The 22,058-nt window shown below is 41.0% G+C and overlaps 2 protein-coding genes across 5 annotated transcripts; both read right to left on the minus strand.

The window, feature by feature from the left end:
* Nucleotides 1–865: 865 nt before the first annotated feature.
* pggt1b (protein geranylgeranyltransferase type I, beta subunit) lies at nucleotides 866–14,695 on the minus strand. The gene is made up of 9 exons (XM_038703536.1): nucleotides 14,542–14,695; nucleotides 13,933–14,051; nucleotides 12,312–12,376; nucleotides 11,625–11,776; nucleotides 11,107–11,239; nucleotides 9,727–9,772; nucleotides 7,794–7,978; nucleotides 7,065–7,173; nucleotides 866–4,329 (listed from the first exon to the last, which is right to left on the minus strand). Exons 1-9 carry the CDS (start codon nucleotides 14,667–14,669, stop codon nucleotides 4,163–4,165), a joined length of 1,104 nt encoding a protein of 367 aa, XP_038559464.1. The 5' UTR covers nucleotides 14,670–14,695; the 3' UTR covers nucleotides 866–4,162.
* Nucleotides 14,696–14,855: 160 nt separating this feature from the next.
* Nucleotides 14,856–20,336, minus strand: LOC119891709 (coiled-coil domain-containing protein 112). 4 transcript variants are annotated; one of them, XM_038703531.1, is made up of 14 exons: nucleotides 20,277–20,336; nucleotides 19,627–19,757; nucleotides 19,046–19,167; nucleotides 18,735–18,824; nucleotides 18,475–18,550; nucleotides 18,133–18,259; nucleotides 17,716–17,832; nucleotides 17,359–17,496; nucleotides 16,475–16,596; nucleotides 16,098–16,224; nucleotides 15,698–15,865; nucleotides 15,449–15,547; nucleotides 15,187–15,317; nucleotides 14,856–15,090 (listed from the first exon to the last, which is right to left on the minus strand). In XM_038703531.1, exons 1-14 carry the CDS (start codon nucleotides 20,304–20,306, stop codon nucleotides 15,060–15,062), a joined length of 1,509 nt encoding a protein of 502 aa, XP_038559459.1. In that variant the 5' UTR covers nucleotides 20,307–20,336; the 3' UTR covers nucleotides 14,856–15,059. The 4 variants fall into 4 exon arrangements, with proteins under 4 accessions (XP_038559459.1, XP_038559462.1, XP_038559460.1 ...); XM_038703534.1 differs by having other exon boundaries at nucleotides 15,187–15,305; nucleotides 20,277–20,335; XM_038703532.1 differs by having other exon boundaries at nucleotides 19,627–19,754; nucleotides 20,277–20,328.
* Nucleotides 20,337–22,058: the final 1,722 nt, after the last annotated feature.

Genomic DNA, 22,058 nt, shown 5'->3' on the forward strand with positions numbered 1-22,058 from the left:
ACTCACTTCTTGAATTGGTACAGGAATGGAAAACCCCAACTAAGGCTGACACTTGTGGGAATAAAAGTGCCATGTTTGACACAGGATAAATAGGTTAGTGATGGATGTAACATACAATTTCTGACTATTAGTGGCAACAATGTCTGCCTCCGATTTAAATTCCACCTTTAATCAGAACGTAAAACCCCCTTGTGCTGAATAGTTATCAATACTCAAAACTTAACTTACTTAACTTAGTTATTCCAAAAGGATCCCTGTGGGGCCAAACGATCTTATTGGTTTTTATTGTTCAGCCGAGTAACGAGGATATTTAATTCTTTCGTCTTTTAATTACACCAGTGTCGCTGCACGTTAGGATAAAAGATGTTAACTTGGTGATTTGTAAACAAACTGAGATCCCATCTGAAATATTTTTTGTTGTTGGAGATCCTGTTTTTGAAGAAAACTTGATAACTGTCCAAATAGCTATGACATTTTATAGGGATACTGATGGAAAAAAGGTGATAGATTTCAATGAAATATGTCGAAAGGCTATGGGCCAAAGAACTAGTGATTTATATTTGGTATAGATCAGGATCGAGATTTTTGTTGTGAGGTTTCTTGAATTATTTTGGTGACGGCACAACCTTTTGTTGTTTAACGACCAACCCCTTTGGTACTTCACAAGGTATCTGAAAAACGTTTTCATCCTTCTAAATTTAGTGTGGATTCTTGTTGTCACGAGGCAATAAATCCTAATGTTATTGGTGACCTTCCCCCGTGGGACCACCATTACTAATAGACAGTTTGCTTTGTACCAACCCTCTCTTTACGTCTGGATACCAAAAGCTCACACAGACAAAACACACTGAAACCAGGACAATGGTAAAAGTTAGTACATGTTTTTATTCACCATAAATACAGTATGCACCGCCAAGCTTGAATCAACGTCGCATATCCAGTTCCTCTAACCGTCTCACTGATGTAGCTGTAAACATTTTTTCATATTGAGCACTTGCACAATAGAAGTCACATATTTATAGTCATTTACATATTTATCTACACTCAATATCCCTACAAAGCATAGAAAAAATAAATTCCATTACATTTATTGTTACATTATTTATTATTACAGTATGTATATTAGTTGAAGATAAAGCAGGATTTCACTATATACCATGTGTGACATTTGGCTGCATCTCAAAAGACTTTCACATTTCCTGGCCGTCCAAATACAGCTTTCCCTGCAGCCGTCTTAAAAGCGCAAAGCCTCGGTCCCCTCTTTTCATGCTGCGGGACTGAGGGCAGCGACTGCAGCGTGATGTAACAAAAAGCAGATGCAATATAACAACTGCCTTCATCCGCAGTAAGTGACAGATCCATTCATCCAAGCCTTCTTACTTTTTAAAGTCGAGTAAGCATTTATGAATTCTTCCCTCCCCGTCTGGAAATAAAACTATCCATCAGTCGCGAAGGGACAGAGATTCTGGTAAAACGGCTTCTACCAGTCAGCTCATGTCTGATTGGATAAGTGACCTCTGCAAAGATGGGAGGAGGACAAAAAGTTTACAGAGTAGGTGTGCCACTTCCTGAATGTTTACCAGGATGTATTATACACCTTTCCTCCATCTTCTCAAGAGAACACTTATATTAAGCGCCTTTCTTGACAGAAACAGCCAGGCTAAGCCCAATTTAAGCATGCTGTACATGTAGAGTGTGACCCAGAACAATGCTACGTGAGGCACATTTCAGAATCAAGTTTGAGTGAGTGGATCTTGCTGTGTGACTTGGATTTTGTACGCTAAGGACATAACCCAGACTGAAGTCACTTCAGAGGATGCATGGGAGACATGGTCATTTTCTTTTTAGGACAAGTAACAAAAAGGTTTAATACCAGAATATTATAGGGTAGATTATGCAAAAGCTAAATTTTTTTGAGCTTGTATTACAACATTTTGTTTGTCTGAGGCTCAAATCAGCAGCGACAATGAAAGTCATTTCACAAAATTGAAAATATTTAAAATATTCTGTGGTAACGAACTAAATGTTTATTAAAAAAAAAATGGCATAAAAGATGACGGCAAGATCAGTAAGAGCAACTGTAGCAAAACTGTGTCTTAGGTAAAACAGCAACATAAAACATTACAGCTCTGTAGGAAGCAGTTTGCTAAAAAGCAATATTTTTGCACCAAAACAAGGCTATATAACACTGGGGGGTTGGTCTGGGTTCAGTGAGGAGATTCCAGGCTCCGACAGTTCACTTTTAATAATAGATGGAGAAATGATTTATTTATTCACCTCACCTCTCCTCCCCTCTGTCTGCCTGCTCTGTCTAAATCTAGGGGAAAAAAAAAAAAGAAAAAAAAAAAAGGGCAACTTGTCAGGAAGGTAGACAAGGGCAGCTTCATTTTAGAAGGTGGGAGGAAAACTACAGAGGCAGTATATTTTATATCCACTCAGAACTGCTGCTACACACAGTAGACTCCCGCAGGTAACATGCTGCAGACAGGCTACTCTATTTCTGACCTGCTGTGAGATTGTCTCTTCCTCACTCGTCATCTCAGGGAGCAGGTGTCTGCTGTGACAGCGGCCCTATAATGAAAGGGTGTGGCTTCAGCAGGGGGGGCTGGAGGAACCTGTGAAGCTGGAAATGTTGCTTCGCTGGGAATCAGAGCAGTGGCGTGAAAGTAACAGGAACAGGCTGAGCTCAACACAAAAATTTCAGGGCAATAAGGTTGGATAAACATCTCTGCGTTGGTAGTGGTTTAGTGAGGAGTCCAGCGGTAGATGGTAGGATTGAAACCTTGTTTAAGGCTTTTAGGACAAAGTGACCAGCACAATGGGAAACAGTTGTTTCCATAACCTGACACTCGGAGGCACATCCTGCTCATTGTTTTTTGTTTTTTGCCCTGCATTGTTTGTTCTGAAAATAAGTCAATTCCCAGTGCTGTTCAAAATAATACATTTCCCCAGGTTATGATAGCTCATCTTTCTCCTATCGATTTCAGGCTGGCTAGAGGCTTGCAGCGAGTATGGAAGCTGGTGAAGGGGTGTAGCTCAGATCAGTTCAGGGTTCAGGAGTCTGGGGGTGTCCAGATGGGATCTGCGGCTGAAACAGACATCTACTACCTTGAAGAAAAAAGGGAATTCTCCCTTATTTACTAAACTCCCTTAAGAGGCTCGATCTATTTTTCAGTTAGCCTTTGGAAAAATGTGAATAAACTTCATTCTGAAGAGATGAGGCCTGTAGCTAAACTCAATTTTTTAATCTTTCTTCAACAAGTATTTTGATCCCCCCCCCCCCTAGTCATAGACTTGGGTAAGTTTACCTGCCAGGCTGGTATCACCACTGGGACTGGAGAGCTTGAGGCTTTGAAGAGGTTCAAGAGCAACAAGAGGACGGACATGTTAGGAGGGGGGAGACAAAAAAATACTGCATAGAGAGGATATAACTTGGGAGTGAAGAATGTAAATCTAAAAAGGAAACTTGAATTTGTCTCAACAATTTCCAACTCTCCCCTCAAAATTACCACAGGGCCCATACTTGTTTGTGAACAACAGTAAGCAACGTATATGTTATAATACTCAAAAAGCTTCAGCTACTGAAGCCACCAGTTACTCCAGAACCCTTTCAAGACACAATTTAGATGTTCCCTGAGCCCTCCTCGGGGGCACTCCCCTCTCAAACTGTGAGGTTTACTTTAAGGATGTTTCTTATGTCCATGTGAAGTCAGTCAGTAGTGTTCATCCTTGGCAAGGACAGTTTACAGTTTAACAGAGTGTGTTGTTGACTATTAAGATGAGTCTGAGGAGCAGGACGCTTCCAAACCATCATTATCTAAAAAAGTCGCAAAATTGAGGCATCCAGAATTTTCTCCAGTGACTCAACTTTCTGGCACATATTCTTATTCCCACAGACCACAATGCACATTGTTTTTTACTAGTCTACTAATAAAAAGGCAGCAAGAAAGTGTGGCATGTATTGCTTAACAGAAAAGTCACTTTAGATGGGACTTAAAATGACCTCCACAAAGTTACTACTGTGTAACTGGAAAAAAAACAAATAAAACCTTCCTGATTCCTGAAATGAGGAGGCGTCTCAGATGAGTGGCCAAACGTCTTCAGGAGAGATGCTCCTGATCCCTGAACCTGTTCAGAGACAGAGCCGTGGATCATCCTGCTGTCAGTGCTGCCTGCTGCACCTGCCGGTGCTGTCCCTCCATGTCTGCTGCAGCTGCTGGAGGTGCTCAAAGGCTCTCTGGGTGATGTTAAGAGCTGGGTGGACCTTCCTCAGATTGGGCTCTCCGATCAGAGACAGACCACACAGCCCTAAGTAGGCATGGAGAGGGTCTGGTGGAAGGGAAAATGAGAGAGGGGGGAAGGGGGTTGAGAGGTGAAAGAGTGAGAGTAAGGAGGGAAAAAAGGGGCAAATCTTTGTCAGGGATGGTAACATGTGTCACCGCAGAAGCACCTGCACGTGACAGGATTGTACATTTGTGCACAGATTAGACTACGATGGTGTTCGTTTACCACTCTCCATTGCTGAATCAATAAAAACAATAACCTAATTTCCCAAACAAAAAACACCGTTATGCAGAAGCTGTTTTGTTGTACTCCTCCTTTAAGAAGATAGTAATAATGCACATAGGTTGGCCCTGTGGCCCTTTCCCTCCCCGGGACCAGAGTACAAGCTGCACAGGCCAGTAAATGGAGCAATAATTGAATTTCAATGAAACGACAGCTGATTAGACAGAGACACCAGAATTAATCAAAGCACTATTAGCCGCATCAATCAGGACTCATAAAGGCACAAACTCATGGCTGTACATAAGACTTGTCCTGATTAGTCCAAGGTTTGAGGTAAGATTTGAATATTAAAGGATATTTTTCCATTTAGTTTTATTTCACAATGTATGATATATGGCAACTGTATACAAAATGATACATGAAACAATCCAATTTATGTTTTTGATTGCAACTAGTTCAGAATAATTAATTTGGACATTTGCAAATTACATGAACAGGGTAAGACCACGTCCATCATAAACAATAATATTGGATTATCGGCCAGCAGCATCTTAAGCCATGTGCAGAACTCGGATTTTCTAGCCACTTGGAGGCACCGGAAAATAAGTTGTGGACAACACTGAGATATCATCGCCTTTTAAAATTTGGTTTGCAAGAAGCTGCAAATTTACACACCCAGCAGTTATGGAGCAACTTTATCATCCATGTGGACTTGTGTTTCTGGACACCTGGTAAATTTAAGTCTAATAAATTCACTCTCTTTTAGCTCTCCGTTTGGTCTCTTGCAACTCCTGAGGGAAATGCTAAATGCTCCAGTATGTTCTCCAGCAAGTCGCCAACTGTGTCCGTCTTCTGTTTGGTGCTGAGCAGGAGCGGTTATCGATGAAAACGGCTGTCTGGTGAGACCAAAACCAATGCTAGAGAGCAGTAAGTGTGAGCTAAAACGAAGTTGTGGACAGAGGCAAGTAGAGCCGAGGGGAGCAGCAGATTTAGTTAATAACTCAACAGTTGTCACATTGTTTTCACGTGGTAAAGTATTCCCTTTAAGTATGATTACCGAGTGGCTTTCATGATCACATGAAATTTGAACCAAGCTACACATTTTGGTCACGATAACTGCCTGCTGTTGGGATATTAAAGGCAGGGATACCCAGATATAGCAAGGACTAGTCTTTCGTCCATGTCGTTTTGGCAGTCCCGTCCAATTCCGTCAAGCAAAGCGCTCTGATGTGCTGCAGGGATTGCGTCAAGCCAAAATAGAGGAGCAAGTTGTTACACGGCACGATCTGTGAATGGACTTTCAAACTAATTAATACAAAAACAATGGCAACATTAAATTGTTGAGATTATTCTTGAAATTAATATAATTAATATTATCTGTGGTCTATCACTTGGGCATCCGTTCAACTGTTTTTATAGCCATCAAGTCAGGCAAGGAAATGAGCTATGGATCTGTTTCTTGGGTTCATGACAACAGACACTTTTATTGAGACTCGCTCCAATCAATTTGGGCTGAAATTTTAACCACCCTCTCTCTACGCAATACCAACTGCTAACATGAAAACTGAAGCCGATGACCTGAACTCCTTCCTAAAAGAGCATCTGTGGACAGAACCAGGTTGTGTCAAATGTTCAAATTACATTTGTCTATATACGGTCCAGCTCTGCTTGACAAATACACAACACCTTCTTTTGTTCCCATCTTCCTCTAGACCAGTTCCCGGAACACCAGTAGCTGTGCATGACTGCATTGTTCAAGGACATGCCAGTCCAATGCCATCAGTACCCATACAGAAAGAGAGTCCCTTTTATTTCCTAAAACTCTCTGTTGTTCAGGAATATTTACGAGGCTTTGTGAATGCAGCATCTGTTTTGCCTCATTGTTTCTTCCTGCGTATCTTCCCTGCCTTGTCCCTGTAACGTGAGGAGCTCAAACTCTTGTATCCTTGGGCTACCTATGAACAATCACCTCATCAATTACACAGTACAAGGGCAAGCAGGAGCACACAAACACATACACACACATTGAAGTTTAGGGTTACAAGAGCTTTTCCATTGATCTCTTGAAGTAAAACTGCCAACCGCAACTCCACCCTGACCTCTCCGCACCTGTGGAGGGCCGGGTGGAAACTGTTCAGCCGAAAGAGAAAAATAAATCGAAACAGCTTAGTTTCACCATCTTTTTGTCCTTGACGCGAGATCTTTGAAGCTACTGAAAAATGAACAGCAACAGTATGTTTAATAATAACCTCTGCATAGTCTGTTTCTGTTTGTTTCCATCACATGGACATGGTCATTCAACCCCACACCACTCCTGTGGCCTTGACAGCAGTATATGGTAGCAGGTATATGGATTTGCATCACTCTTACTTTGACAGAAAGTCCCCTGCAGATACTAAAAACAGCAACACTGACATAAAACCAATATAAACAACTGCGGCAGAATTCTGTGATTGGCTTTCCGGTAAGGGCCTTTTTATTTGCACTCCATCTGATGACTGAATGTTTACTGCAAGATGTTCCTCTTATAGCACGCCTCTGCAAGTCAAATTATTTACCTGGATGGCTGTCCGGCCACTTGGCGAATCCCCCCACCAACCGATCCTGCGTGGACAGGATGAAACTCCTGTTCTTGTCAAAGTTTGTATACTGGAACACATCTAACAGCTGGGACAGGAGAGAGGGTGGGGGTAGTGTGAGAGAGAGGAGGGAAACGAGGGATAAGTTTTACAAGAACATTAGGGGGCAAATGTAAAAAAAACTAACCATACACATCTAATAAAAATCACAGAATTGTGATGAAAGACTCCATGATATTCTCCATCTATACAGATACTAGTGAAGAAAACACCAAGCCTTATTGTTTGCCATACTGCACTTTTGCCATATACAAATATTTTGTTTGAGTGTGCACATGTCCCTCTGGCATAGTTCTGACCTAGAAATTCACAGTTTTCCTGCATTGCGTGTATCGCTGGCTTACTCATAGCTGTTTGCAGTTTAGCTAACAGTTTTCTTGATCATGTTAGTGTGCATGCATGTACCTCTGGCATAGTAATGACCTACATGCTGAAAGGTTTCCTCACACGTTTTTTGAGTTGTGTGTATGTGGCTGTGCTGAATTAGCCCGGTTGTTTAGACAGTGCTATTTTAAAAATGTCCCCATGTTATTTAGCACATGCCAGTGCACTTTTCAAACCTCAAAAGTGCAGACAATCGGAAGTTAAATACTTAAATGTGCTAAACTTGTTAATGCATGCAGGAGAGTCTGTTACACCACTCTGTACCTCTAGTGTAGCTCCCACCCAAAAGGAGTAGCATGTGTCTACAGGTTTGTTTGGGCGCCCGTGGAAGCCGGTCTGCTGCCTCATGATACACCAGCGCCGGATCCTGTCCAGCTCCCGCTGACTCAGCGCCTCCTCCAGTCGACCCATCAGACACAGAGAAGCTATGGCGCAGTACGTCCAGCCACCTGGACACACAGACAGGCAGGAGAACGATGACACAACATTCAGTGGATGTGGACAATTCATACCACAAATTGAGTCCCGTTAAATGAGACTACTGATTTCTGACAATGTTTTAAAATTGAGAAGCGGTTCCAGTAGATTACCCTGACATGTTTTCACGACAGACAAGAAGATGATTAAAGGGCACTGCAGTAAAAACAGAGGGTGTGTCTGCATGTGGGACCTTTTACTGCCAGATTTTTTGATAGCATGCTGCTACACTCACTTTGCACCTTGCCTTTAAGTTATCGCAATGTGGAGCAACCTTATGTTTCTTATAAAAAAAATAATAAAAGATGTACTTGTGAGGATTTTTTTTTTTTATACTTTTCTGCACAATAACTGACGACTTGTGAGTGAAATAAAGATGCTGCAGATTTTTAAGTACTGAATGCAGAGCATCTTTACAGCTGCAGTCACGCAAACATGAGTGTGCTCATCGATTGATGACAGGCTGTTATCAGTGCAGCCACAAGCAGCAGCTATCCATCACCCTGTACAATACAACTGTCAGCGTTATCATCATGCGTTTAATGCCGAAACATTACCACCATCCCCGGGTTGTTTATCTTTGCTTTTGTGTGTGCACGCGTGAGGAAGAGAAAGGCGGGGTCAAATGCGTGGGTCAGGGGTGTAAATCTGTCAACATGTTACCCCTGCCTACAATCAGACATGTCTAGCTCACTATCTGCTGCAGGCACAGGAAGATCAGAGGGGATAAATATAAATCTAGATCAAACAACTGTGGGGAATCTAAAACCACTTATTCTAAACAGTAGGTTTGGGACAGACATACGTTTTTAACAAATTTAAATACATTCACATGCACTCTGTCTTCAGAAAAGAAGAGTACATAGCCTAAAGAAGTAGAAAATGTTGGAAAAAATTGAGGAAGCAGTGAGATCAAAACCAACCACACTGAATATATAGAGAAAGTTCATTCTTTACTTCCTTTCATATATTGAACTACACAGAGGCTCAAACTTTTTTCTCCAAAATTTTCTAGAAAAAACGGTCTGCGCTCATTTAACGCACACACGGTGTGGGAGGTCTTGGTGCCGAGCAAACACACGCTTCAAGGGTGGATGGGTAATGGCCATCTTCTGTATATCTCCACTGAGGTGTAATCAGCTCTCAGACAGAGAGTTGGCTGGCTTGCAAAAAGAGAGCAGAGTCTCAATGACTGTAACCATAGAAGTCAAAATTATCATAAGGAGGGAAATTACCGAGACGCACTGGGATCTGCCCCATCAAGCAGTATTCACAGTCTTTTGTAAAGTTAACAGGAAATGCTGCCTACCATATCAAAAAGTGACTATGGATATGGCCTATGTGGTTTGAAGTGTGCATGTGTATGTAGGAGAAAGGCTTGTGTGTCAGAATAATAAGGTTTAATTTGAGCGGGGGATGGATTAATGAGAACAATGTATCTACAGAGATTGATTTTAATGGCTAATCCTTTAAACCAGTTACTCCCATCAGTCACTTTCATGCCCTCTACCACGCCAACGCACACAGAGTTTTGATCTGATATGGCTTGGCTTGAAAATCTAAATTTATAAATAAGATTTTTTTTTTTTTAATCTGGGCTACCAAGTGTGTACATCTTTGCTCTTCTTCTCTGACCTACCAGACCGTCCCCCTGATGTGCTTTCAAACTCACATTTCTGATATCGCTAAGTATAAACCATTACAGGAGTCTCATACTCACCATGTGACTCTCGCCCAGCTCCCTGGCCAAACCCATTGTCATATGACTGTGTGGAGAACGAAAGAAAAGGCCATTCAATTACAAGCAGTATTTCATCTGGCAAGAAAGGCTAATGAAAGAGATTAGTGGCAGAAGAGGTCGACCTGAACGTATATTTTTAAAATATACAAATACATTTGCGAGGCATAAGTTAAAACTGAAGCTGTCGCCACAAACAAAAAATAACACCAACATGCCTTCCGGGCTGTTTTAACCGGCTTTGTAGACACAAATGTGTTGTGTCAAAATGAGTCTTCCCATTTGTTCTCACTGGTCAAGTCACAACCGAATGCATCATCAAATGGCATGCTAACTTGTTCTGTTTTGCTCTTTCCTTCTTTCTTGTTTTTGGTTGTGTCGCAATCAACTGCTGACAAAAATGAGCATTGTGCATTGCCTTGGGACTCATACTGGTTCCTACAAAAATACACAAGTTCAGCAACAGATGGCAGTCACTTGGGTTAAAAACTAACAAGGTTGAGACCTTGTCTGCTTGTGTGCCTGGTCTGATCAGACCATAACGATGGATACCTGGCGCCATTCAAACATAAGTGAAACTTCAGTGTGGCTGGTAAACTTGTTACTGTTCCAGGGCTTTTCCACACAGAACCACCTATCATCTGGAGCTTTCCGTATACTTACCAACAACTAACTTGCATTGCCAAAGATGTTTTTGGAATCCACCCACCAGCATGTGGTCAGCGGATAAATATACTTTTCAGCCATGATTCACAGTTATGTGTTAACTAATTAACAGAGCGTAACCTCTTTCTCTAAAGTATGTAATGAAACACTTGTGTTAAATGTCAAATTTAAAATGACCTGAAGTTTAGTGATGAATGGGAGCATCTCTCTGCTCTGGGGACTCGAGTTGTACAAGACACTGAGATGATGAGCACGAAGACAATACCTCACACAGACAGCTGTGATGTGTCTAACCCTCCTCTGACGGAAAGACAAACACTGAGGCTAAAGTAAAGGGTTGAGTTAAACATCAGTCTACAATCTGACAAAAATATCACTGAAGTGCCACATCATGAACTTGGAACATCTTGTTTTGCTCTTGGTGGGGGTGGAAAAACCTCTGCTACAGCTTTAAGACCACGATGCACTGCTCAACCACCCTCTGCATTTATAATAAATGAAGTATTTCTAGGCAGAGTGCCACCTGCTGAAGGTGGGTGGCCTGTTCTCCCCATTCAAGTGTAGAGGCACTGCTTTGAATGGCACAGATGCAGAGGTTGTAGAGGGCGGCACTGCCAGCATGGAATATAGGTCTTATTCATTAGGGGTGCAGTAAAATCTTCATCTCCTTGTAGTTTAATGAAACATTCAACTCACCAAACTTCCCCTGATGTACTCGATGGCCTTTTGGATGTCCATGCCTGACCAGTCATCCAGCATGTAACAGATACTGGCTGCACAGTAGATAAACCGTATATCATTTTCACTTCCTTCTGGCACTGCATAGAAACTGGAAGTGGGGGGGGTGGGGTACACAGACAGAAAAAGCCACAAAGACAGGAGAGTTGCACAAATCGTGAAAATTGGCGTGGCGTGGCTATATTCAGAATTTGTAGCATTTACGTCATATCATGCCAAATGCAATAAAAAAAGCCTGTCAGATGAAATTGCTGGAGTGTTAACTCAGATATATTCATGTTTGAAGATGGTGTCATCTGCCAAACATGATACACAATGTATTTGTGTGTCTGTGTTTGTGTGGACAAACTACTGTCGTAGGACCAAACGTGAGTTTGGTCAGTTCACATTCAGGCTGCTAATGTTCACATGACCTCAGGTGTATTTGAGTCAGAGTGAAAGTGCAAATGTGTGTGTGTGTTTGTGTGTACACTGACCTGCCGTCCTCCAGCTGCAGTGCTCTGAGACCAGCCAGGCAGGCCTGTTTGTTAACCCGGCTCAAATCGTCTCCCAGTATCAGCAGCGAGCATAGCCCAGTGTAGGTCATGGCTACATGGCCACTGTCATACGGATGGAGCACACCTGGACCCTAAAGAAAATATCAAAATTATATAGTATACATACAACTGCAGTGGGAAGACAAAACACAAGAGATCACAGAAGCTAATAAAACAAACATCTGGATGGAGAAAAAAGCTGTTTAAAACCAATAACAGGCCCAGACAGATCAAGTATTTAGCCATCTACAGAGAGCTAAAATAGACCTTTAGACTCAAGCTGTTACATCCGCAACTATGTCTCCATGGGGGTGGAGCAGTAATGGCAAATGTGAAAAATACATCTATTACAATGACTGTTGTAATAGATGAATATTACAGCTGATGGGATGATGCTAATAAAACTGGAAAAGCCCCAGACCCCCTGATGTGAGAGAATGGATTGGTATAATGATTGAACCGAAATATTTTGAGGAGGATTAATGCAAATGGAAAAATAGAGAAAACACTGGTTCACAGTAGCGAATACGTTGACTGAAAATATATCTTTAGACTAAGGACAGACACAATGTTTGGTAAAACCTGAGATCAGGTGTAAAAACAGCGTGAGGTAAGGAGGGGCAGTACCTTAGTGCTGTAAGGAATTCCAATATGTGACGATCCTCGAAACCCACAACGACTTAGGTTAGACTCTGGAAGAGAACAACAGGAGACGGGAAGATATTATATACTGGTAAACATCAAGAGAAACTGGAACAAGGAAACACTACTTTCGTTCACTGTCTCATAAACTAGGTCTTGTTCTATTTAGATTGACCTTCAGCAAGGTGTTACAAAGATGCTTGACAGAAAAAGGGGGCTGATGCCATCTGCTGGCTGTGATAGAAATGTTACTTACAGCAGAAGCCAATTAACAAAATGTCACCAAACTGCAAAGAGTGCACGACATGCTACAGAGACAATTTCAATATATGGCACATCATATCACTATTTTTAACTGACTGCTTCTAATTTCATTCAGTATTTTGCACTACATGATAAGTGTTATGCTCACTTACTCCTGAGTTTGTATTTTTCAAATTAAAATCAAACCAGAAACTGTCTACAATAGTCACGCCTTTTCAGCATACTAATGCTAAAAAAACCAAACATAAGAAACAACTGACCAATTTTTGATTTGAAAATAGTCTACAAGATCAACACAAGGGACAGAAGTCTTCTGGCACAGTTGCAGACGCACATTTTAATAGATTAACTTGATATATGCAGATTCATTCTTTCAACACACCTGCGCTCAACTGGACTTCAACAACATGCCCATCAACAGCAGTTAAAAGTCTCAAGAGCTTCAAACAAAATTTCCACATTAGGAAATCTGCCTCCCCAAAATGTATTTTCACATCTAATGACAAGAAACCTGCCAGACATCAAACATATGGCAGTGGCAAAAATGAGGCCAATCATGGCTATCCAGACTTCATTTCGATTGATGTCCTGAATAATTAACTATCTGGGCATCTAAACAGATGGTGTAGACTGACTTGTTAGAGACCAAACAAAAACAAATATGGTAACTAAGAGTCCAACTTGCCCTGATGAACAGAGGTACCGTTTCACACACTTTGAACTCGTCTGAAGTTGTCAAACTTGACATGACAATCCTGAAATGTATGCCCTAAGAAAATCTCACACTGGCAGTATCATGAACTGGCCCTGAGCCCCCCATCCAGCAGCCCCCTAGTTGCCCTCCGCCACTGATGGAAACCATAGACCCTTACAAGCACACGCACACCATTAACAGAGAGATGTACCTGAAATAGTTCAGTAAGGCTTTCAGTTTCTGTCGTTTCATCATGAGGCTCCTTAAAGTTATGCTTTTCTTGATGTGACCATATACAGCCACAAACATTAGAAACCTTGTTAGTCCGCACCAAGTGTGCCCTTTAAAGCAATAATGAGCACTAGCCCTGCACCTCTTCTAAGCTAGCCTGTGTACCACCTGTCTCCATCCCTCAAGTATTTTCTCACAGACGGCTTCCCTCTCAAAAGTGAAAAAACAAGCCGATGTCATTCTTCGTTATGCCTTGACAATAACCTTTTGATTTGGTGCTTCATGTTAACCTTCGTTATGTCATTCTTATTGGCAACGAATCCTTGTACTACAAGCCTTTTTAAAGCATACATTTAACTATTTAAACCCATCTTATTTACGGTTAGGTGTGAAAAATTGGGAAGAACCGAGACTTACGATCCTCTGTGGGCAGAACCTGTAGCGAGTAGATCCACTCAATCATAAGGTTTCTGTCAATTACATCCAGAGCGTCCAGCACATCGAGACCAGACAGGGCGAAAAAGATGATAGTTAACCTGGAAAGAAGGGAGACGGCAAGCGTATTCATTTTGGCTAATTCAATATTGATAGACAGAAAGATCCACATATCTATTAAGGAATGCGTGGTCAGAGATATGCAACAAATCATAGGCGATGTAAACTGTGGCAGTGAGATTAACGTTACTGGGCGACAGCATGATGAACGGACAGGTATTTGTTTAGCTGACAAATGAAGAACCTGAACAACTTTACAGTCCATTTATGAAATTAACTTTAAAATGAGCCATGTGACCAACTAACCTTGACTACCAAGTTTCACAGGGCATCTTGCCTAGCTGTAGTTTCCTGTTTGATCGCGGCCAATCTGTCATAACTTCACTACCTAGATGATGTTAGCAAGCACGATAAGCTAAGTAGCACTAGCCTCCATTCAAAGCGGTTGAGCCACAGCTAGCTTGGATGCTAATCAAGTTCTTCTACAAAACATTTAAACTTGAGCAACATTTTTCATGCCAGTAAACTAACCTTGTTGTTTCCAGCGAGGCGTATCTCTCAGGTAACACTTGAAGAGTTCTCTGGAAGAACCGTACATGTCGATCTCTTAAAAAGTCTATTTGCTCAAATTCTTCAAACTGGCTCTCCTCTTCCGCCATCTTTGCACTCGCACCTATGAGGAATCTTTTCCGGTACATCAGTTTTTTCAAAATAAAAGCTCGAAAACACAAACAGCGCACAAATTGTATTTTCGGATTTGTGGAAATTTCCTTCCACAATAACCAATGACACGGACTGTTACCAGTCCACCATTTTAACAAGAGCAAAATAATAATAATAAGTTGTGAAATGTACACAAAACTTTAATGAAAAGCTTTTTTTTTTTAAATAACTGTTTTGACAAATGCAAGGTCATTGAATTTAAAGATTGTACAAAACCTCAAAACAGCAGCACACAATGGTTTCAAATAAAGGCACAATCTGGTGTACATTTTCATTTAATCTAATTTCTACAAAAACAGAAAAAGAATGGCTTCCGTCGTTGCTCATCACAGGCCCTGTCTCCAAGTGGGAACAGCTCTGCAACAACACAACAGCAGAGTTCAGTGATTCAGCAAGCAGTCACCTGTTTTATCCAAATCATTCCTTCATAGAAAAGTGCAATCAGTATCAGACCTGTGAAACATCCGTGGCACAGGCCCTCCTCCTGAAGACCCGATGTGTTTCATTCGCTCCTCCCATCCCTTAGTAGGGCGGGTAAGCCTGGAGGGGTCTCTGCTGACGTGACCATCCACCTGAATGATGAACAATATAATATACAATATCAACCTTTTCCGACACCCACAATCCTGTTTAAGATTTTAAACATTTTCCTTTTCTTACTCATCTTCAGAGATCTTACGACGTGTGACTGACTTGTTCCCTGTACAACATGTACCTTCTCTTTCAACTTAGCAGCGATTCTCCTCTGTCTTTCCTCTTCCTCTTTTTCCCTCAGCTGTTTTTCCCTCAGCCTTGCCTCCACCTTGTGAAGGTCCTGCAGAAAGGCAGAGACAAGCTTTGTATTTTACACAGTACGGTGATTTCTCCATTTATCTGAAAGTGGTAACGCTGAGCACTCAGGTTAAAACAGACAAACAACCGGTCTTGTGCTTCTTGGTGTCGCTGTGATTGTCAGACTTTGTACCCTTTCATTTAAGCGTTTGATGCCCCTTGCTGCCTCCCTTCTCCTCTCATCCGCCTCCCTCTGTTCCTCCTCTCTCCTCCTTCTCTCCTGTTCCTCCTCCTCCTCTTTCCTCAGTCGTAGCTGCTCCTCAAGGGTCAGCTTCACTTCCAGCTGGCGGCGACGCTCTTCCTGATAAACAGAAATCATTTTGATTGGTACAGGTAAATATTTGGTGAGAGCACCAACCACGCACCTCTTAACACCAACTTTTGCTATTATGTGTTCATGCTAAATTAACTACACAATACTCATAAACACACACGCACAGGAAAGTACATACCAAATACAGAAGTATTATAAATGATAATAAACAACCACAACTACACTAAAATTACTTTTCACACACACATGCTCAAAGCACCTTTTCTCTTCTCCTCTTTTGTATATCCTCAGCTAGTCTCTGCTCCTCTTCCTGTTCCTCTTTCCTTCTCTTCTCTTCTCTCCACTCCTCCAGTCGCCGTGCTGCCTCCCTCTTCTCCTCCTCAGTCCTAAAACAGAAGAGGAAAGAACACACTAAAACAAACATGATATCAAAGCGGCAGTAGCAAAGACTATGAGCAAATAAAGCCCCCAGGTTCACCTTCATTAAATGTGACCAATCAAACACTTTTGCTCATCAGACCTGGTGGGATTTTATGACTCGGGGGTGCATTTCACGGCTTTAGTCATGGAATCAGTGTCCACTCCACCTCCTCTTCTTTCTGGGTTTTATTCTTTTCTATTCTACTTCTGACTCACCTGTGTTGGTGGGCCTGACTCTTGGCCTCCTTCTCCCTCCTTTCCGCCTCCTCCACCTCCTCCTGACTCTGTATCCTGATCTGGCGTTCCTGATGCTTGATGGCTTTCCACCGCTGAATGGCCTGGGTATATGGTATGACAGCAAGTGGTATAAACGAAATTCACAAACTATTTAGGAGATGTTACCACAGCTTCCAAAAAAGCTCTTTCTGAGCTCCTGGTTATGTTGTGTTTCTACAGAATAAAGATGGTTCTAACTGAGGTTAACAGAATAAAAGTGTACATGCATTGGTGGTAAACTATTGGAAACCAAATTAATTTCTACTAAAAGGTTGAATTATATTACAACCTGGCGGAGTAAAGATGATTGTGCCCCTTTAACTGCGTTGTTGTGTGTGAATTTGTCACTTTTCAGCTATTCAAGTGATAAAAGCAAATGTGTTGTCCACCCACAATATTACAGGCATACTCTGAGCCAATCAAACGCCAGATACAATAGGCCTTTATTAAACCTGTAGTGATGGTGTGGCGGTATATTTATTATTAGTGCTACTCCTCTCTAACTCATGGGGGGTTAATAAGCAAAATTACTTGCCGTGGAATTTGTTTTTCAAATAAAATCGGCAGAAAGTGAGCCCCCCACAGTACAAAACCTAACACAAAATTCTAACCTAAAGTTTTAGTGCCCCACACCAGAGAGCCTGAGGGTATAATATAGGTATTCATTCAATTAGCCCAAATTAGTCCTGAAAAGAGAAGATGTTAAGATGTTAAAATTATCCCTAAAAATAATACAAATATTATTATTCTGACAACTAAATAATCTGTGCCAATCAAAATCAGGTATGCTTTCCTCTCATACATGTTTTGTCACAATTCTCTACCCCTCTCTTTTTGTCCTGTAGGTAGATCAGCTCCTGATGCCAGTCCTCGTGTTGCTCTATCTCCTCCAGTGTTTTACCTGGCAGGTACAGTTTGACCTCTCTCCTGTAGGCCTGTTGCCCACTATGCTTTGTCCAGACCTGTAAATCAAAACAGATTACAGTAAATCAGGAATCAGTCAGGAATCTTGAGGCAGACGAGCTTTGGCTTGACTTCTGCTAAAGTTGCCTATAGCAAAACAGTAAACACTGTTAGCTTGAAGAGCGGTGCTCAGTGCAATAATCTGCGGAAGGTGGAAGGTGGCAAGAAAATGAGAATTTCCTTTGTAACACAAGTTTTTGGAGACAGAATGACCTTACTTTAAGGAAGACTTGGTGGTCATATTGGTCCCAGCCACCATTATGGCCTCCCGTCTTCTGCAGGAAAGCCTCCAGTGCTCTGACCTCTGCAGGGAGGTCTCTGTCCAGGGGTTTGGTCTTACGGAAAAGATAAAGCTATCAATGAAGTGCTGCATGGGTCAGAATCCTGGATATATTTTTGTGTCGACTCCTGACGCTAACTATGTAAAACAGATTATAAACATGTTCTCATGATTTCAGAAACAATTTTGAAATATTTTTTCCCATCTCTGAGCTCAAAAGCAGTACTATCTTGTGATATTTATTCATCACATTCTACATTTAAACACACAAACTTGGCTCTCCCTCCACTTTTTATTGCATTAATGATGGAAAGCAAAGAAAATACACAAAGGAGGAAGAGGATGATAGACCGACCTTCACAGTGGAAGCTCGGGGTAGTTTGGGTTCTGATTTTACAGCAAGGCTCCAGTTTTCAATCTTCTTTTCGTAAGCAGTGACCTCCTGTCTGCATGTCCTCTCCTCCTTCAAAAGTTCTTCAAAGCTGAGAGGAGCAGAGAAACACAAAGACGACTATTCACAACACGCATTGGATTGCAATATATTAAATGTTTCTAGTATTTCTAATATTGTATTACCAATGTATGTATTTAACTTAACATTATATGTTAAATGTAGTATTTCTTAAAGGGTTATTGTGTTAAAGTGCATTTCATTTTATAGGAGTGTGGTCTAAAGTTGTTTAGTGTATCCAGTTACCATGACTGCTGTTCCTCCTTTAAGGTGTTAATTGAGATTTCCACCTCTGACATTATGTCCTCCAGTCTTGCAATCACTGAAAACCCAAGTAGACATGCAGAAACATTGTTAACAATCTGGCTTGAAATACTCTTATTTCTATTGTACTCTTATGGCACTTCAATCACCATGCTTTTATTGAACAGTGCACAACTTCACAATGACTGAATGAACGATGGAATAAAACTGTATGAGGAAACACTGCTAGATACAAAACTTACACTCAGGAGTTGGCTTCACATCTATTAGCTGTCTCTGAAATTTCCTGACACCATTATGAATCTTCAATAGCTGCTTTTGAAGATTAATCTCTAATGGAAAAAAACAAAAAACAAACAACAAAAGAACATTATGAAGCGCAGTTTTATCATAGCAGTAAAGTGTCTGGGATGGATGTTTCCTTTAACATTGGTTTAGTGCTATGACTAAAGTATTTCTATTCCCAATTGTAATATTGCCATCTCAGAGGCCCCTTCAGCATGAAACACTTTAGGGGAAATGTTAGGATACTGTAATGCGGAGAAAGACCCACTCTCAGCATTTCTGTCTTCCTCCAGCACTTTTTCATACTCGTCCAGCTCTCCAGACACATCGGTCCAGCTATTCCTCCTGCACTGAACACTCAGCATCCTCTCTTTCTCCAACTTCTCAATCCTGTGAAGAAAGAAGAGAAATGGTAAATGGGTATATTACATTACACACCAGTAAAGACGCACTGATAATAACTCTTCACAATGTTTGAGGACTGATTTGATGCGTTACAGTGGTTTAGTGACAACACAGGTTTTTGTCTGTCTCATTTACAGAGGTGACTCAGCAGCACCAAAGTAGCTCTTGCTATTGTTCAGCCTATATGATAGAATTATTTTACCCCTCATTCAAATGATGTGTGTGATATAACTGGGACTAAAAATTGCATACAAACCCAGATGAAACACAGGTCTGGACAAAACAAAGGGAGCACCTTACAATATTATGCAATCCAATAAATTAGTCCTGCAGTCAATACAATCTTTTTGAAGCTTTTTGTCCATCCACTGTATCTCTAAAGTGAAAGTTACATGTTTGAAGATTCAGAATGAAATATAAAATAACTCGAGCAGTTTCACTTACTGCCTCCTGTATTTCTCTGCTTCCCTGAGAAACTGTGCAGCTCCTTGCCTGGCCAGACTGTGACCCACACTGTCACTGCTGACCAGGGATGATGTGCAGGGCTGCTGGACACTGGAGTCTCCCTCCCCCTGCTCAAATTCGTTTGGTGAAAGCAAAACACAAAAGCTGATCGTAGTGCAATAAACAACCACAATCACAGTGAGTTTTTGTTGCTGGATGATTGGACTTCCTCAACATCGCGTCCGATAATAGAACACAAACCCTCGACAAACTGGGCCTACACGGAACCATGGGTAACCAAGTAACACAAATGGCATCCATTGTCGGACAGCTAGTAGCTAGTACTCTAGCAAAACACCAGGCAAACACACAAAATTACAGAAATTAATGACGAGTGTACTCCGGATTAGTTACAGTATGTAAGCGTATGAAAAACAAAATTAAGTTAGCAAGCAGTTTCTGTCTCTTAGCTAACGTTAGCTAGCACTGATGAACTAACGCTAGCTCGTCAGTATGTTACCCCACCTCCCTTGCTTTCCCTGCACATTTTAAACATTTGACTTAATTAAAATGTTGTCGGCTGACAAATTGCAACTAACGTTACGTGTCAATTTTAGAACAAATGCAGTAAACAGCTCTGCGATAGCTACCGAGCATCGTGTGGTTGCTAGGGTGGCCATGTTTAACAGAATCTGTAAACAAACTTTATTTAGTAAAAAGAGATTTCTTGTCTGTAGTTAGTGATTCACACCAGCAGAGGACGCTGCTCATCATTAACAGACACTGTAAAACAGGACTGGACTGGAACACATTAGCTGGTACAGGACGAGCTCCCACCAGGGCCCACTTTGTTCAAAAGGATTTGGATCAGGATCAAGTAATCCATTTTACTTTGTTTTTCAAAGCAACATCGGATTGGATCACCCTGATCCAGATACAAACTTTGCAAGATTAAGTTAACAAATCCGGATCACCAGCGCTCTAAATGAGACTACAAATCACAACGTAGGCTGTTAACTATATAAAGAACAACAGGTGGAAAAGCCAGCATAGGTTTTATTTGAAGAGACATTAAACAGCTCAATAAAACAACACAAACACTTCCTTCCCTTTTCAAATTCTTTCACAGTCAGACCCCTCATTTGACCCACAAGAAATCCAACAAAAACAAACAAATATACATTATTCACAGATACACTGTGGACATTTTGAGCATGTGTTGTAAATTGTAAAAAAAGCTAAATGTCCAATAGTTAACAAAATAAAGAACTTTTAGGAGGCGGGTCTCAGAATGAGGGACAATGCAACTGCAATAAGGGATGCAACTGTCAGAAACTACTTTTGACTGGTTCATTTCTGATGACTGTGTATTTAATGTACATTAAGTGACAAATACAGTATCTTAGGTTAGACATTGACAGCTGTTTGGGGGTTTATTTTATGGGGACAAAATTCTTTTTGCACCTTAATGTACTGAAAGACTTAATAGGTAATGTCTACTTTATCAACTTTCTCTCTGTAAAGTTGATGTTGTATTATTTGATACATTTTTTAGGTTTAATTACATTTTGTTCCTAAAATCCACCCTGAATCTGCCCTTCTGTTGGGATCAGGATAATCCTGATGTTTTGGATCAAAGGGACTCCCATCCTACTAAAAAGTTTTGAACACAAACTGAAGGTTTGATCCCTAAATCCTTTTTTTTATTTTTAACAACCCTGTTTTCAAGATTTGATCCAATCCAAAATCCAATCAGATTACTTCCGAACAACTGAAACCATCATGATCACAATATGTGACTTCATCTCGGCATACTGGTTGATGACAAATTCTGTAAAATATTTTTGATAAATGGTTTTGTGATAACTAAATAATAATAATAATAAATAGCTGTGTATAATTTAGGGCTTTTCTACTGTAAAAATTACATTTCATTTTCTTTCTGTAGCCCAGCTCTTGAGGTACAGAAACATTGGACTGTACCCTGCTTCAACTGGATAGTTACCTACGCATCTCACTCTCTCAAATATCTGCCTATGTTGTCTGCCAAGGCCTTGGTTATTTCTGTAACAGCCTTTTTATGATGGCCAACAGCTATATTTATTATGAGAGCTGGCCAAGGGACAGTCAAAGAAAAAAAAAGAGGAGAGCAAATGAGAGAGTGAGAGGGAGTATAAATAGAAACCTGAATCCATTATTGAGTGCAGATATTGGGGATGGTCTCTCCCACGGGTGCAGAGGCAGAGTTATCATTGTAACATAAATAGCAACCGCTCTCCTTAATGAAGAGTGTTACAATTTCCTGTCTTCGCTGTCAGCCAAGGGGCTTGTTTAATTTGATAAATGAGACAATCAGGCTGACCTTCAATTGGTTGGCAAAACAAATAAAACAAAACACTCTGCTATAATGTAGGGGATTTCCAGATAGGGTA

Source organism: Micropterus salmoides, unplaced genomic scaffold, assembly GCF_014851395.1.
Source record: "Micropterus salmoides isolate LMB-PRFRI ecotype aquatic unplaced genomic scaffold, ASM1485139v1 Ms_hic_scaffold_7, whole genome shotgun sequence".
NCBI lineage: Eukaryota > Metazoa > Chordata > Actinopteri > Centrarchiformes > Centrarchidae > Micropterus > Micropterus salmoides.

What these genes read in the sequence shown, in the direction of transcription:
- pggt1b (XM_038703536.1), bottom strand. Translation starts at nt 14,669, where the DNA reads ATGGCGGAAGAGGAGAGCCAGTTTGAAGAATTTGAGCAAATAGACTTT. An exon ending in AGCTGGGCGAGAGTCACATG is followed by an intron (nt 7,979 to 9,726) that starts GTGAGTATGAGA and finishes CTGTGTGTCCAG; the next exon opens with GTGGCTGGACGTACTGCGCC. An exon ending in GTGGCCGGACAGCCATCCAG is followed by an intron (nt 4,330 to 7,064) that starts GTAAATAATTTG and finishes CCCTTCCACCAG; the next exon opens with ACCCTCTCCATGCCTACTTA.
- LOC119891709 (XM_038703531.1), bottom strand. Translation starts at nt 20,306, where the DNA reads ATGGCCACCCTAGCAACCACACGATGCTCG. An exon ending in TACAGGACAAAAAGAGAGGG is followed by an intron (nt 16,597 to 17,358) that starts GTAGAGAATTGT and finishes CCATATACCCAG; the next exon opens with GCCATTCAGCGGTGGAAAGC. An exon ending in AGTCAGGCCCACCAACACAG is followed by an intron (nt 16,225 to 16,474) that starts GTGAGTCAGAAG and finishes CTTCTGTTTTAG; the next exon opens with GACTGAGGAGGAGAAGAGGG.